The 15,357-nt window shown below is 32.8% G+C and overlaps 1 protein-coding gene across 3 annotated transcripts in view; it reads left to right on the top strand.

Annotated features, from left to right (window-relative positions):
* Window positions 1-15,357, top strand: part of LOC126738137 (gamma-aminobutyric acid type B receptor subunit 2-like) — a 332,160-nt gene that overhangs the window by 20,156 nt on the left and 296,647 nt on the right. For all 3 annotated transcript variants that reach the window (XM_050443311.1, XM_050443309.1, XM_050443312.1), the window contains exons 4-8: window positions 7,446-7,721; window positions 12,807-12,872; window positions 14,350-14,523; window positions 14,626-14,826; window positions 14,881-14,941. In XM_050443311.1, coding sequence (XP_050299268.1) covers window positions 7,446-7,721; window positions 12,807-12,872; window positions 14,350-14,523; window positions 14,626-14,826; window positions 14,881-14,941 — 778 coding nt within the window. The remainder of the gene's footprint in view (window positions 1-7,445; window positions 7,722-12,806; window positions 12,873-14,349; window positions 14,524-14,625; window positions 14,827-14,880; window positions 14,942-15,357) is intronic.

The following is a 15,357-nucleotide window of genomic DNA, read 5'->3' as shown; positions in this document are numbered from 1 at the left end:
ATTATTTAAATATTCAAAGGCTTTCGATGTAATCGATCATGACTTGTGAGTCGCCAAGTTAAAGTTTCATGGTTGCAATGAAGTTGTTCTTTCTTTTTTTAAATCATATCTCTGAAATCGTACTCAACGAGTACGTGTCAATAACAATTACTCCGATTCGAAACACATAATTTCTAGAGTTCCTCAAGGATCGATTCTAGAACCTCTTTTATTCTTGATATATACTTCAGATCTTCCTTTAGTCGTAAATAGCTCTGAGGTGTACCAGCACGGTGGCGATACTCAGTTAATTCATTATTTCGATCCAAATGACATAGAACGGGCTTCTGAAATTATAAATAGAGACCTAAGCTTAGTCTTGCGCTACTCGAATCACAATCTTAATATTAATGCCAATAAGACGTTTTACTTTTTGCCAATAAAAATCGTCGTGCAAACGTTGGAAAAAATATATACATTCAATATGATATTAACCCCTTGGCTTTTGCTAAGAGCGTCAAGATTCTAGGTTTAACTATTGATGCTTCTTTAAGATTTCAAAGACATATTAGTGCTGTCTAAATTTTAAGACAAGAAAAAAACTGTTAGTATCGTTAGTGTTATCCATTTTAAATTACTGTTTTATCATTTACTATCCTTGTCTTGATAAAATAACCCAGCAGAAACTGCAACATGTACAAAATACGTGTTGTCGATTTGTGTGCAATTTGAGAAAATTTGATCATGTGTCCATATATATCTATCGATTGCAGTAGCTAAAAATGTCATTTCTTTTTAAGTTTCATTTTCTTACATTTATGTTTACCTATCTATTATTGATTTATAATACCTTAGAAACGGAATATGTTATGGTAGCAATAATACCTGCTATCACACCTAGCGCATTATAAGCGGGCATACTATTTCCACCTTCCGGGCATTATCGTCCTTACAATGCCCTTGATACATAAATAGCTATTTTGAATCGGCTCTATAAAAACCAAAAGCCAAAATGTCTGTTAAAGAAATTAATTCCAAGAAATGCGATTCATGATAGAGATATAAGACATAAGAATCAAATATTGGCACACCATAGCACAGATCTTTCCTCACGTAGTTATACTTACATTGCCGTAACAATTAATAATCGATTTAGACCTAATTTTTCAATTCCAATATCTTGCTTTAAAAAATTGAAGGAGCAATTGCACAATTAGTTTTTTGTTCTCTGCGGATTTACAAATGTATTTAATTACATTTTTTTTCTATCAATTTGTTCTTTGGTTAATTCTTATATTACTACTACTGCTTGTTTGTCAAAACATTTGTAATTATTATTATTAGGGTTAAGAGATAAAAGTAGCTTTAGCTAATCTTCGCCTTTTTGGGCAAATGTAATGTAATGTGCATTTGATACCAAATAAAGACATATTTATTTATTATTTCGAAAGGAGTGCTATCAAACGCCTCTTTAAAATCTGGGAAAACACTCTTACCATTGCCTAGAGCAGTGTTACTCTAAACTTTTTTCGTGACGGAACCCTTTTAAAAAACTAAATTTTTAACGGAACCCTAAACTCTAAACTAAAAGCAAAAGCAGTTATATGTGAATTTTTTATTAATAATCATACAAAAAAAGATATATACAGTAAGTAGTGAGTTAGTAAGGAAATGATAACACTTAATTCATTTAATGCCAGGCATGTAATTGTTTTTTATTTCTCACCAACTGGGTAATATCAGGCTTGATTGTTGCGATATTTTGTTTTTGTAGCTGTATATGCTGAAAATCCCGTTTTTTTTCTGTGGCAAGTTGTGGATATTCATCACGAACCCTGCACCAAAAATAATTTAGTGAAATAGTTTTGAACAATGATTCCATGCTTGTATCCCATGTCATTTCTAGAAATGATTCATAGATCTGGTTTGACATATTTTCAGGCTTCTGCAATTTAGACTCAAAAGTCCCTTGCAGATCATTGAGATAGATTCAACAAATATTTCATTTTGAAATATTTCTGTATCACTAAGACTATGGTGACTAAGGAACTCACTTAGCAGTGAAAATTTCGATTTCTCTCTTACCAAAACATGTAATCCAAAAATCTAATTTTCTTTTAAAGGCAGTTATTTTGTTGTTAGCATTGAAAACTGTTGTCTGTTTTCCTTGTAGTGACAGGTTTAATTCTTTAAGTTTTCCAAACATGTCTACTAGAAATTCTAGACTAAATAACCAGCTTTTATCGGACAAACGGTCTTTTAGATTAAAAGGAACATCTGTAAGAAAAGCTTCTAGTTCTGTTCTTAGTTCAAGAAGCCTTGTCAAAGTTTTACCCCGAGACAACCATCTCACTTCAGTATGGAGCAATAGTGTTTTATGATCGCTACCATAATTTTCACATAATATTGAGAACAATCGGGATTGTAGTGGACATTACTTGACAAAATTAATTATTTTTACTGACTCATCAAGAACCAATTTTATATTTGGTGGCATTTTCTTAACCGCGAGTATTTATCTATGCAAGAACAGTGGCTGTAACTACAATTTGGCGCTTTTATTTTTATTCGTGATATTGCTCCTGCTGTTCTACCTGTCATTGCCTTGGCTCCATCGGTACAAATAGCAATGCAATCATTTCAATCGAGTTGGTTTTCTTCAAAAAATATGTTAATCGTGTTAAAAATTTCTTCTCCGGTTGTGTTAGTAGGCAGCGATAAGCATATAAGCAAGTCTTCTTCGAGTGAATGTTTATATGGATATCGCACAATTACTAGCAAGATGGCCAATCTAGCAACATCCATTTGTAAGACGAATTTGTTATTTTAAAGCCGTGAAACCAGTTCTTGGTTTATGTTTGCTGCGATATCCCAATTCGGCGCGTAACTGTATCGTTCGAAAGCGGCACTGTAGAAAGATGCTTTACAGTTTTTTCGTCGAGCATACATTTTGTTATGTCTACCACACATGGTTTTCTTAGCTTTTCAGCAATCGTGTGCGCTTCTCCTGCTTGGGCAATGCGGTAACTAACCCAATACGATGCCTAAGTGGCCTTTTCATTCACAGTCTTATACGTCATAGTTTTTTGGCTTCTTAATAATTGTTCTTTTTTAAGTAGAAAAAATTCTTTACTTTTGTTTTTGGAGTTGAAATGTACAGTTTATAAATGACGGCGCATCTTAGCAGGTACCATCGAACTATTAGAAAGGAGTTTGCTGCACAACATACAAAGACGTGAGCCGTTGGACAAATCAACAAATCCAAGATTAATGTATGATTCATCATACTTTCGTTTTTTCACCTTCAGTGTGTCATTAGATGTTTTACTACTTGAACTTGAAACCATGAAACTAGAACTTGACGCCGTCATATCACCTTGATTTGAATTTGACGCATCCTCCAAGCGAACCACATTTTTTGCAACACCTTTAAGACAGCGCTCCATTCTTCTTTAACACTAATTTGATTTGGTCAATTTTATGACGAACCGAGGTCATTCGATTGCTTATAGTCCGGGAGCGAATAATGGCGTACGAGTAACGCTGTAACATTTTGATGCAATAGGTCGGTCATTTACTTAATAATACATAATATATTAAATTTTCGTATATGTACCAGTAACACGTATAAGTAGGCGTTTCGTTTTGGTTGTTTATTTTTATCTTAGGTAAGTTTATTCTTATAGGGTCCACTTTAATACATGCATTCATTTATTATGACCGCTGGCGGAGCCGTACCGGAGGTTTCGCGGAGCACACTTGCGACAGTAACGCTGGCCTAGAGCATCCTTCTGACGAGATGGTGTAGAGTTAGGTCTCTGAATTTGGCCGCCAGCAAAGATAATACTACTACGGGTACTACTTCGTAGTAGTATTATCTTTGCCGCCAGGTAGGCGTATTGTTGCACATGCAGTGGTCTTTTGATCAAAAAGCTTTCATTCAGATATCTGTCAATCAGCCTCTTCATTGTCTTTAGCAGAAAACTGATAGAGCTGATTAGTCGTTATGATTTGAAGTCAACTTCAGAACAAGTCCTGAATAGCCTAACGATATATGGAGTTAGTTTAACCCATTTTATAGAAGGTTTGTGTATAATCTTATGGATAGATTATACACAATTATAGATATTTTAGATTATACACAATTATAGATTATAGATAGCCGAAGATTTAGGGGATTAAGGGAATTATTTTATTGCCCACTTTACTCTTTCATAAGTGGTTATCCTTCCAGCCGTTTCGTATTCCATATTAATGGGATCCCATTTGAGTACTAGGGTCCTTGGATAGTACCTTGGACAACAGATGGATAATGGACGGAAAATGTGTTTTCAACATCCTCGCAAATCCGCATTCAGCAGTGCCCTTTAGACCATTTCTACTCAGTAGGCCACGTATATCACGGTACTTTTTTGTGCTATTGTTTCACTAGGCCTTCTTAGGATTTCCAGGTTTCCGTCTAAGTAAACAGTTGTTCCCGAATGTCTGGTTAACAGTCCTCATCTCAGTGTCTGCATGATGGATGTACCTCTTCGGCATGTCCATAAGATCACCGACTAGTTCCTCTCAAAAGTGGCCCAATCAGTGTTCCTCGGATTTATGTAGGCTGGCGCATCATATAAGTTCCTCCAGCTCAAATAGGATATGCCTGTGGTTCGGAATTGTAAGATCAGGGATACCCTCTATGAGCCAAAAATGTTTACAGTGTTAGGTGAACAGATGACACAATTTATTGATACACTTCGGTTTCAGTTCGTCCCTCTTCTTTAAAAGTATTATGCCGTTAATACAAAACCCTGCTTTATGTCTCTTATCTTTCTCTAACTCTTGTGTTTCTTTTTAAAACTTTCCTTTTCTCAGTATTAAGTCCTCATTTATGTATATTATGTATATGTTCATTTCTGAACTTCATTAATATATGTCCACTTACGGTTTTATTCATATACAAAAGCTCTCTCGTATATCATTCTTATACACTCGTACATCTAACTTATTTAGAGGTTGATTGGTTATAAGATTTGTATTATACAATTGAGGCTGTTTTGGTATACCCACAAGTATGATGTTTCTTGACTTTTCATCTCTTTCCATCCTATTTAATCTTTCCTCGACTGTCTACACACGCAATCTAAGTGCCTTATTTTTTTTTCTAAGTTATTCTACTTCATTTAAAATGCTTTTTAATTTCACCTTTTGACTTTCAAACGACTTCGACATGAACTGCACATACATTCCCAGTTTATCCAGTTTTGTATTCATTTGTTGCTTGAGGGTGTTTAATGATTGATGATGATGTCTTTTTTTCCATGTTGAATACGTCCCTGTGCTTTTACCTGTTGTTGTTGGTTTTGGCTAACCTCATTTTTTCGTCAATTTTTGCAATGTCTACTCTCGTTATAACTTGGTTGATAATAGGATTTGCATAGATCACAATTCACTGACTCAACTGCTTTTTTTGAACAGTAATTACACTTTTTTTTGGTCAAAATTGTCGCACGTTACTTTTTAATGCATCCATGACCTAAAAAAAAAAAAAAAGAGACGATACATGGATGACCGCGATAGAGATGGCGGTCAAGGCGTACATCGATGAAGAAAAAGCAGAACATACCAAACATGCCGTCCTTTTAGTGTACTTTTCGATTTCTGAGGTAGTTTCGGAAAAGGTAAATAAGAACTATGGATGGAAGCAACAATAGTGATGACCGGGATTGCATGTCTCTAAGTGAAAAGTAGCGGATCATTTTAAAACGAAATATTTATGCTTCATAGATATATCTAGATTTTAATATCTATATAGCCTTTATCATTAAATTATATAATACCCTGAGTTGGTGGTTAACGTAAAACCACAGTAATACACAAATCAGTATTAAAGGAAAGGATAAGCTCACCAAAGTGACACATCTCGACCTCTTAACTCGGTGTAACTCAACCGGGCATGAGACACTCCATGAAACTCTGGATCTATTAGGCATGTCCAATAATCCAACTGTAGCTACTGTAGATTTTAAGATATTAATTAGTTATACTTGACATGCGAGAGGAAGGTTCTTACCCCTAGGTCTCTTAATAAATTACCTTCTCGCTAAGGCAAATAAATGAAACAACAAAGCTGTGTCAGGATCTGACTTTTTCCAGAATTTATACAGAGCGTCCCATTAATATTGGTAAACAATTTATTTTCCTTTTAAAATTTCTTGATATTTTATGTTTTTCCAAGATGCTGTTTTGAACAGAATTATACTTTATAAATAAGTATTGGTATGCAAAAAAAAATTCTATTTTCACTAAATATTTTAAATTAATTTAAAGGTTAGTCTTTAAAATGTTATGTAATCTTTTTAACCAACCATTTTCGTGGACAAAAAACCTCTTTAATTTATAAATACTATATGAATAATATTTCAGAGAGCCTAATAAAATATTTTTATAAACAAAATCATTATAACTATTAAGATACTGAGAGTAATTTGTTTTATAATAAAATCTTTGTTGACCTAACTTAACTTACTACCAGGCCTTTATAAAATGATTTCCTCTCTGTTTTATAGGTATGTCTTCAAACAGTTATAAAGCAACTAAATAACAAATTTTGCCTAACACAAAATTGTTATATAAGATTGTTTTATAAATGCTTTATACCAAATTACTTTTTGTATTATAAAAATATTTAACTTTTACATAGTAATACTATAAAACTTTGTTATAACATAGAATTATTTTAATTAAAGCCGTTAAATAATATTTTATTATTCAACGCGTCCTTAATATAACTAATATAAAATAATTTTGTTTAGTAATAAGTTTTAGTTTAGTAGGAAGTTTCTTGACGTACAGTCTAGATCCACAGAGAGGAAGCAATGTTGCCTTTATATTTAACATAGTGTAATCTTTAGTTCCCCAACCTGTATAAAATTCACTACAGAAATATAATTCTTGGTTTTAGTGCTTTTTATAATTTATACGAATAATAAGAAAAATAAATAAAAAAAAACAAGTTGACTACATTTAAGTTTAGCAAAAACCCATTTAGTTGTCAACCAGATCGTTCCTTTAGCACTTTTGTTAAGTTATTATAAGGATTTTCTCATATAAACCATGTCTGTTACATACATATGACTGGCCTTGTTTTTGTAATTTATATTTTTCAAGGCTAGTATTTTAATGGAAATGCGGTTTTTAATGGCTTGTTAAGGACGATCGTTAATTGTTTTTGACCGCACGGAAAATTTCTTATTCTGATTAAACTAGTTGCTTTTAGTATGATCGTGTCTATAAGTAGATATAAATATAATTACATATTTAATATTAAAAAATAATTAGAGGTACTTAAAAGCTTAGTCTAGTAGCTAAATATCCTAAAACATAACGTTTAATGCTGGTAAAACTATTTCACGTTAAGTTTGTTGGCTTATGGATTATTGAGTAGATTAGGGTGCGTTTTAAAAAAAATATATTTATAGGTCTCATACGGTTCCAAATCTCCAATACTCTCGGACCGCAACAAATTTCCCCTTTTCTTCCGAACCGTAGCTCCAGATTCCAGCCACAATATTGCGAAAACCCACTTCATAAAACACCACTTTTGGCAAGTGGTCGTCGCTTTTAGCCAGAGTGAAAACCGCTACCTACTACCGATAAATCATTTGATTACCGAATTGGAAAGGGAAAATGTTAGTTGTGTATCCACCGTTACATTTACATTGGATAACTATAAGGAACAACTGATTTTTCTAAAGGTAAAACCGAGGGAAAATAATTAATTTTATTTATGGAAAAAAAATTGGTTGTAATTAAAAAGTAACGATTAAAGAGATAACTTTGCGGTTTTCACGAACCTTTGCCACTTTTTTACTTAATGGCGTAAAGAAAAATGATTGACCTTTTTGATTTATAATATATATAAGGTTTTATCATATTCTAGGCACTGCAAAAGCTAGTGAACACAAAACGTGAATACTAGTCTTATTTAAATTGACACCCTCAAAATTTTTATGAAAACATATTATTTAATTATATGTTTGATTTTATATTAAAATTAAATTGGATGCGAAATAGTATAACATGTTATTATAATTTTGTACTATTTGTACTAAAAACGTCTTGTGAGTGGCCAGAGGCCTACAAAGACAGAGAACTATAAAAAATACTTTTTCTTTAGTTTCAGACAGTTAAACTATACATTTTTTTTTATCATTTTTAATCTATGCGGTGTGAATAAAGCCGAGTTTACATTGGTATAGTAAACGGGTTAGTTACTTGTACCAGTAGCTTGTAAGACAACAACTAACCCAATGTCAACCTATCAGGCAAGTACTTGTGCAAGTAGCCAGGACAGGCAAGTGAATAGCCAGCCCATCTGTTTACTTGCTTACTAGCCTTCCCCTTCCACCACATTTCGCACTTGCCAGGCAAGTAGTTTAGTAACTAGTCGAGTGTAGACGGGTCTGGACGCGCTTTGGCAATGAGATCAGTGCGGTAGGTAATTTTCTTAATTTTTATTTGGTATTAAAATGAAGTCGTCCGAGGGGGAAACCGTTAAATTTGTGGAACTTTATCGGGCGTCTATACGAGTGTCTCTGGAATGTTACCAAACTCAGTTACAGAAACAATCAAATGAGATCGGCAGCTTTGGAGAAATTAGTGCGAGATATGAGATATGGGTGTTGATGGATTCACCGTAGCCGATGCTAGGCAAAAAATAAAAAGTCTGAGAAATACTTACAGCCAAGAGTTGCAAAAAATAGAAAAATCTGTTAAATCGGGAATGGGAGCTGATGATGTTTACACCCCAACATTAAAATGGTTCCATATTATGCACGCATTTATGAAAGAGACAAAAGAAAAAAGACCAACTCAAAGCAACATGGTAAGTTTACTTTCAAATTACAGATAAATTAATTAGTAATAATAATAACATAACTGAATTTTTTTCGGACAAATCTTTCATAATATTATTTAGTAGGTAGAAATTCTGAGGTTAGATTTCGTGTTCTAATTTTCATTGTACCGCAGTGTAAGGGATGACCCATTTATCTTGGAAAACTAAAAAAAAGAAGTGTATTCTAGCTCTTTTATTTGTTTATTTACATAATAGTGTTACCTAATGTAGCTATTAAAATATAGGCCCTACAATTAGAAGTTATTTTAATTTCAATAAAATGCGTACTAAATAATAATAATAATAATAATAATAATAATAATAATAATAATAATAATAATAATAATAATAATTAACAGCGTAACTCATATTAGTAGATATAGGTATTTGTTTTTTGATAACACTAATAAAATTAGTAAATTCTTGATTCTTGCTATGGTACTGCTCCTTCGTTATTAACGTATCTTTTAAGGTAATCCCGGAATCTCTAGCAAGTCGAGATGATTTGTAACCAGATGTTGGCCTTGCAAGATTTCTCAAATTTGACACCTCAGCTCTCCATTTTCCTGGAATTATTTCTCCCGTGTCTATATTTTCTTCATCGAAACAGCCTGGTATAAAATAAGTATTTGAATCTGTTTTACGTAGCCAATTATGTAAGGCACAACAAGCTTCTACTATTTTGTCAACAGTTGCTAATTTGGAAGCAATTTTTTTCTCAAATACTCGAAATCTGCTAACCAGAGTACCAAATGCATTCTCAATGATACGCCTGGCGCGACTCAGGCGATAATTGAAATTTTTTTCTTCTTTTGATAATGGCACAGAATTGAATGGTTTAGTTAAATACGTTTTTAGAGGGAAGGCATCGTCACCAACTAAACAAGTTCCTTCTGGAAGTATGCCTTTTTCTAAATCTTCGTACATCGAGCAGTTTTGAAAAACCCCTCCATCGGATACAATACCATTACATCCAACATCGATATAGGAAAAACAGTAATTGTGGTCTGCAATTGCCATAAGGACAATACTATTATGTCCTTTATAGTTGAAAAACTCTGTTCCACAGTTTGGAGGAGCTTGAATTAATATGTGCTTACCGCCGATAGCCCCGCAGCACCTGGGAAAATTCCATCTTTCTTGGAAACCCCTCTCTATCTGTTTCCAAGCTTCTAAAGTAGAAGGGACCTGAAAATAATAATCATTCTCAATAGACAGAAGAACAATGTTTGATTATAATGTTTTAATTTTCCCTTTTTTTTCTTTTCAGATCTCGCAGCCAATTAGACAAAGTGAAGAAAATACGAAAAACGAACTGGAATCGGAACCTGGTACTTCTAAAGAAAAATGCAACTTTTTAAACTACTACAACATCTGTAGTTTCTGAAGTTCGAAACCTTAAAACAGCTTCTCAGAAAGCAATAGCACGCAGTTCCCTAGCGGGATCAAAAAGGCGATACCAGGATTTATCAACCGCACTTTCAGAGCTTCATGACATTAATTGTTCCCTACTGCAATCTGGTAATGAAGAAGATGAATTTGAGGCTTTTGGATGATATATGGCCATCGCTTTAAAGAAGCTTTTATTACACTTGGCCCTACAATGTCAAAATGAGCTGCAGACTACACTGACCCGATATAGGTGCATGAGTCTTACTCCATCACCCTTTACGTCACAAAATTTACCAAGTCCTACTGGATCTTCCCATTCTTCTGGTAAAACCTATTGGGGTTCAAACTATTCAACCCAACCACCGTTGCAGTCGCCGCAATCTCCTGGATACCAACTACCGTCGACGCCGGCACCATCTTCTGAACAGCGTTCACCTCTGTCATCTCCTGTACAGCAACCACCTTTATTATCTCCAACAATTTACGATTTACCAACGGCACCTCTTGACCAACAACAGCAATCATTCTCGGCTCCTGGATACCAACTATTGCAATCAACTTCAGAACAGAATGTATCATTATCGTCTACCACATCAACAAATAATAATTTGCAATTTGAAAATGTAACCTTTGAAAATATTAATTATTCCGTCTCGAATATTTAAAAAAAAAGGTCGAAACTAACTTTAAGTTGTACACTTTCGTTCTGTATTCTTGATTTCATTTTACTCACGTATACTCATTAATTTCATATGTTTCTATGTTTAAATATATACATACATTTATAAGAAAAAAATTATGTTTAACTTACCTTTATATACTTATTCAGTGCGTTATAAATTGCGTCGCAAACTTCTGGTACAAACTACGATATTGACGTCTTTGGAACTCTGGAAAAAAATGTTGAAGGGTTCTATAGCTATTTCCAGTTGCCAAAAAATTTAGGGTAACTTCTAATTTAATATGTGCTGGTAAAGCGCCTCTTAAAAGTGTATCGTTTCTTTAAATTCTAGGCAGAACCATATTCAGCAAGTCATTAAATTTACTCGGTGTCAACCGAAGGCATCATCTATATTCTTCAGGATCTTCCATACGAAGTTCTTTTAAAAGAAGAGCGGATGCACCTCTTCTACCTCTTCTATCTATCCACCTTCGAACCCATATCCTTTTCGGACGACATTATTCTTTTAACGCGATTTTTAATTATTAATTTTGAAATGCCCAAAGCATGACGCCGGCAATGAAAAGGAGTCATCTCATCTACTGCACGTTGGAAACTGGCTAGCGAATAATTACTTTTATATTATGTAAACACCTACTAGCTTGTCCACTAGCGAATGTGAACTGTCCTGGATATACTTGTACAAGTAACTGGTACAACTAACTATACCAATGTAAACTCGGCTTTATACCGAGTGTGACACGTATGTTTTTTTTTATTTCCAACTGAAGTAATTAGTGAGATTTCGACTTTTGAGACTTTTATTATTGTGGCCTTTCTTGTATAATTTTAATATAAAACTTACTGCTAAAAGAGTACAAAAAATATTAATAGAATTTCCGACTATTATAAACATTTCTTAGTGGTACGATGCCTCTGGACACGCATTAGGTGTTGTCAGTACAGTTTTTAGAAGAAAACATGAATTATAAAATAGAGGCCTCACACCTCCGTACGCTTTTTTCCATCATCACAATTTTTGCATGTAAATTAAGTTAGTTCAAACTTTCTATTAAAACCTATTATTTTATTTAAAATATCAAGAAAATAACAAATATAATTATACATACATATTGTGATCGTCATATGTAGGAAAATTTTTAAATACAGTATTTTACAAATTGACTTTTATAAACCCTAATAATGAGTCAAAAAATAATGATAATATAAAAAATGCAAATAAGTCTTTTTTAAATCGATTTGGATTCAAAGTAAAATTGGTAGAGAATATTCTTAAGAATATTGCTAGTTTTATATGAATATTTCCATCAGATTTCTTTTGTTGAATGTAAATAAATCTGACACTCTTCTTAAACATTTACAGGACATTCTTCACTGCTACTCAAAAATGTCGTTATTTATGAATATTTTTTTTTGAGCTCTTATTTTTAAAATTACCTCTTTATACAATATTTTTAAACATAGTTCTGTTATAAGAATATTCTTATTAATTCATGAGATTTCGAGCTTTAAAGCGAGTAGTAATTTTCTAATGACAAATTGTTTTTGACATATTTTATACTACACCTTAAGAATATCATTCTAATTAAACAGTATGACCTGTTTAAAGGGATTAAGTTTGACTCATATCTTCTAAAAATGGTCTACATTTATAGTTAAATTACTGGTATTAAACTCTACATAAAAGTGTTAACCATGTTAACCATAGTAGTTTTAATTTTTCTTCCAACGGCGTAAAATATGATATCACCCTTAAAAGTGGACAATTTTATTTTTACCCTGTAACTAAGAAACAAAAGAAAAAAAAAGTGGCAGTGAAAATCGAAAGTTATATTAAACAATTATAGTTTATTTAAAGATATATTTTAGAATCTGGACATACGCATCATTATAGGGAGTTTTTCTTTAAGAATGGCACCATTAATATTTTGCAAGGCAAGTATCCAAAAAATCAACTCACATGTATTTCTACTTATTGGCTTTTTCAGTGCTAATAAGTAACCATAAAACATAAACATAGTAAATTTTTGCTTTTGATTCACTACTTCTTTTACCCTGATGATACCAATAAGCAGAAATTCATGTAGCACTAGCCTCACTATTTTTTTCTTATTCACTTTTTTCTCATTTCCCTCCTGTTAAACCTTTTATTATTTTAATAATTGTGCATAACTTAAATGGATATGATTAATATTCCTCTGATATTAATATTTGTGCTTTATTTCTTGTTTACTTTAAAGACAGCTAATTACTTCTTGCTTGTTTTATTCAGTTGCTTCCATCTCTCAATGCCTAGATATATAGAATAAGAGAAGAAGCAAGAAACCTGACCAAATCTGAGTCCCAACCAGAATTCGAGAAAAAGCAAAAGATCATAAAGGATAATTTTAAAATCAAGTAGAGAGAATCGAACTAAGGACGTAAAACAGAAAGGTGTACAAGATGCAAGGAAGATGGAAAAGGAACAAATCAGATCTGTGTCAAGCAACAGCAATAAGAATATAAAAAAAAAGTCCAAGGTCGAGAATTAGACCAGTTCGGTTAAAATTTGCTGCTAAAATTCAGCTAAATAGTGCTCTCTCAAAAGAATTCACTGGTCTTGCCCTTTTGTGTCCCTATATGTTGCATGTCCTGTCAGCAGGCTTCGTATTCATAGTATATATCACCCTCAACAGAATCACTGATTAAAACATCACCATCAACAGGTAAATCTCATGATTCTTTTGATGCTAATGATACTATTCATGATTATTATACTATAGGCCATAAGAATCTCTTCTGTGTAGGTAGCGAAAAGGTTTTTTCTGATTCTTGGAGAAGTCCTGGGTAAAGATCGATTAAATAACTAACCCAGCAAGAACCCTTGCAATTTTTCTTTGTGTAAACTTAAACTGCTTGTTTATTTTATTAAGGGATTTATGGGTTGGACTGTTTCTAGGACTTAAGATTTTGTCATAAGTTAAGAATTCATTTTCTTCAAGCTCTAATTATTTGCTATTTTCACTCTTTTCTGTCCTGTTATTCTGGATTTTTTTTGGGGAGCGTTTAGAACTTACTTCTCAACTGCTGCAATACCAACTGCAATTGGCTCATCGCAGATTAGTAAAAAAGATTCATACTAAAGGCTGCCTCATCTTCTTAACTACCATTAGCTCATTTGACTCCATGCTATCACATTTGGTTTTAGTAGTCAATGAGATCTACAGGTAATCGAATGTCAATGTGGCCCGATTCATATAGATGCAAGAGCCAAAATATGAATTAAAAATACCCAATTTTTGACTATGTATAATCCTTTGGCTCACTATAGTACTAGAGTTCAGTTTCATGGTCCTATCCACTTAAGTTATGCATAATTACAAATCATATCTAATATCATCCACTTGTGTACCTTTACCTCTTCTGTTTTTAGGCGTTTGAATTGGGAATATATGGAAATGAATACCTGTGGATACTTGAGAATCATGACATACCATGGTGGCTTAACCAGCCAGGTGATTGCGATAAGAATGCTCTAAAAATAGCTATAGAAGGAGCTATAATGGTTGGAGACTATGATTATAGTGAGGAGTCGCCAACCAAAAGTGTAAATAATAGTTTCAAATAATGTTTCCTTATGAAAGTTACGATATTTAAAACATTTGGTTGTTCACACTTGGATATGTAATAAGCTAGTGATATTTTTTAGGAAGAGTACATTACAAAGTATGCAAATACTATAGCAAATGTCTCCAGATATGCAAAACAGAGCTACGATGCCATATGGACGATGGCTTTAACGTTAAGTTCATTTAATCCAGATTTTGTTACTAATTTTGATTATGGAAAACATGAAGTTGTTTGTGGGTTTTTCGAAGTAATGAAGCGGCTGAAGTTCGTTGGACTATCAGTAAGGTATATTTGATAGTTAGATGTGTGATTTCTTTGATTTTTTTAATTACAGGGCCCTATTAAGTTTCATGGTGCGGATCGAATAGGAGATTTTGTTGTAAGTCAAATTCAAGGTTAGGATTTTTTATTATATAATTTAAAAAAGACTTGTTTCTGGTTTTAAAACAAAAAATAGTTTCTATACCAAAAAGATCTTTACGTTATGAAATTTATAAAAATTCAATTATTTTAAAAATTCCTGTAAGGATTTTAATATGTTTAGTCTTATATGAAAATTGATGAGTTTTTTCAACAAAAATGTGTTAACAAGTTTTCTTGTATAGTCCATACGAAGTCAATTGGTCCATTTATTAAATTACAATTGGTTAAATATGCAAAAAGCCAGGACCTAAAAAGTATTTTAATAAATTCACATGAAATAATTTACCGGATTATTTAAAAAAAAAAGGACGCGTTTCCATGATTCGTAAAAAAAGCACCGATTTAACGGAATTTAGTTTTTATACTGGTTTAACTGACTTCACATAAA

The sequence above is a fragment of the Anthonomus grandis genome, chromosome 7 (assembly GCF_022605725.1).
Source record: "Anthonomus grandis grandis chromosome 7, icAntGran1.3, whole genome shotgun sequence".
Taxonomy (NCBI): Eukaryota; Metazoa; Arthropoda; class Insecta; order Coleoptera; family Curculionidae; genus Anthonomus; species Anthonomus grandis.
Note: the sequence above shows the minus strand (reverse complement) of the source record. Positions and strands in the feature narration are given on the sequence as shown.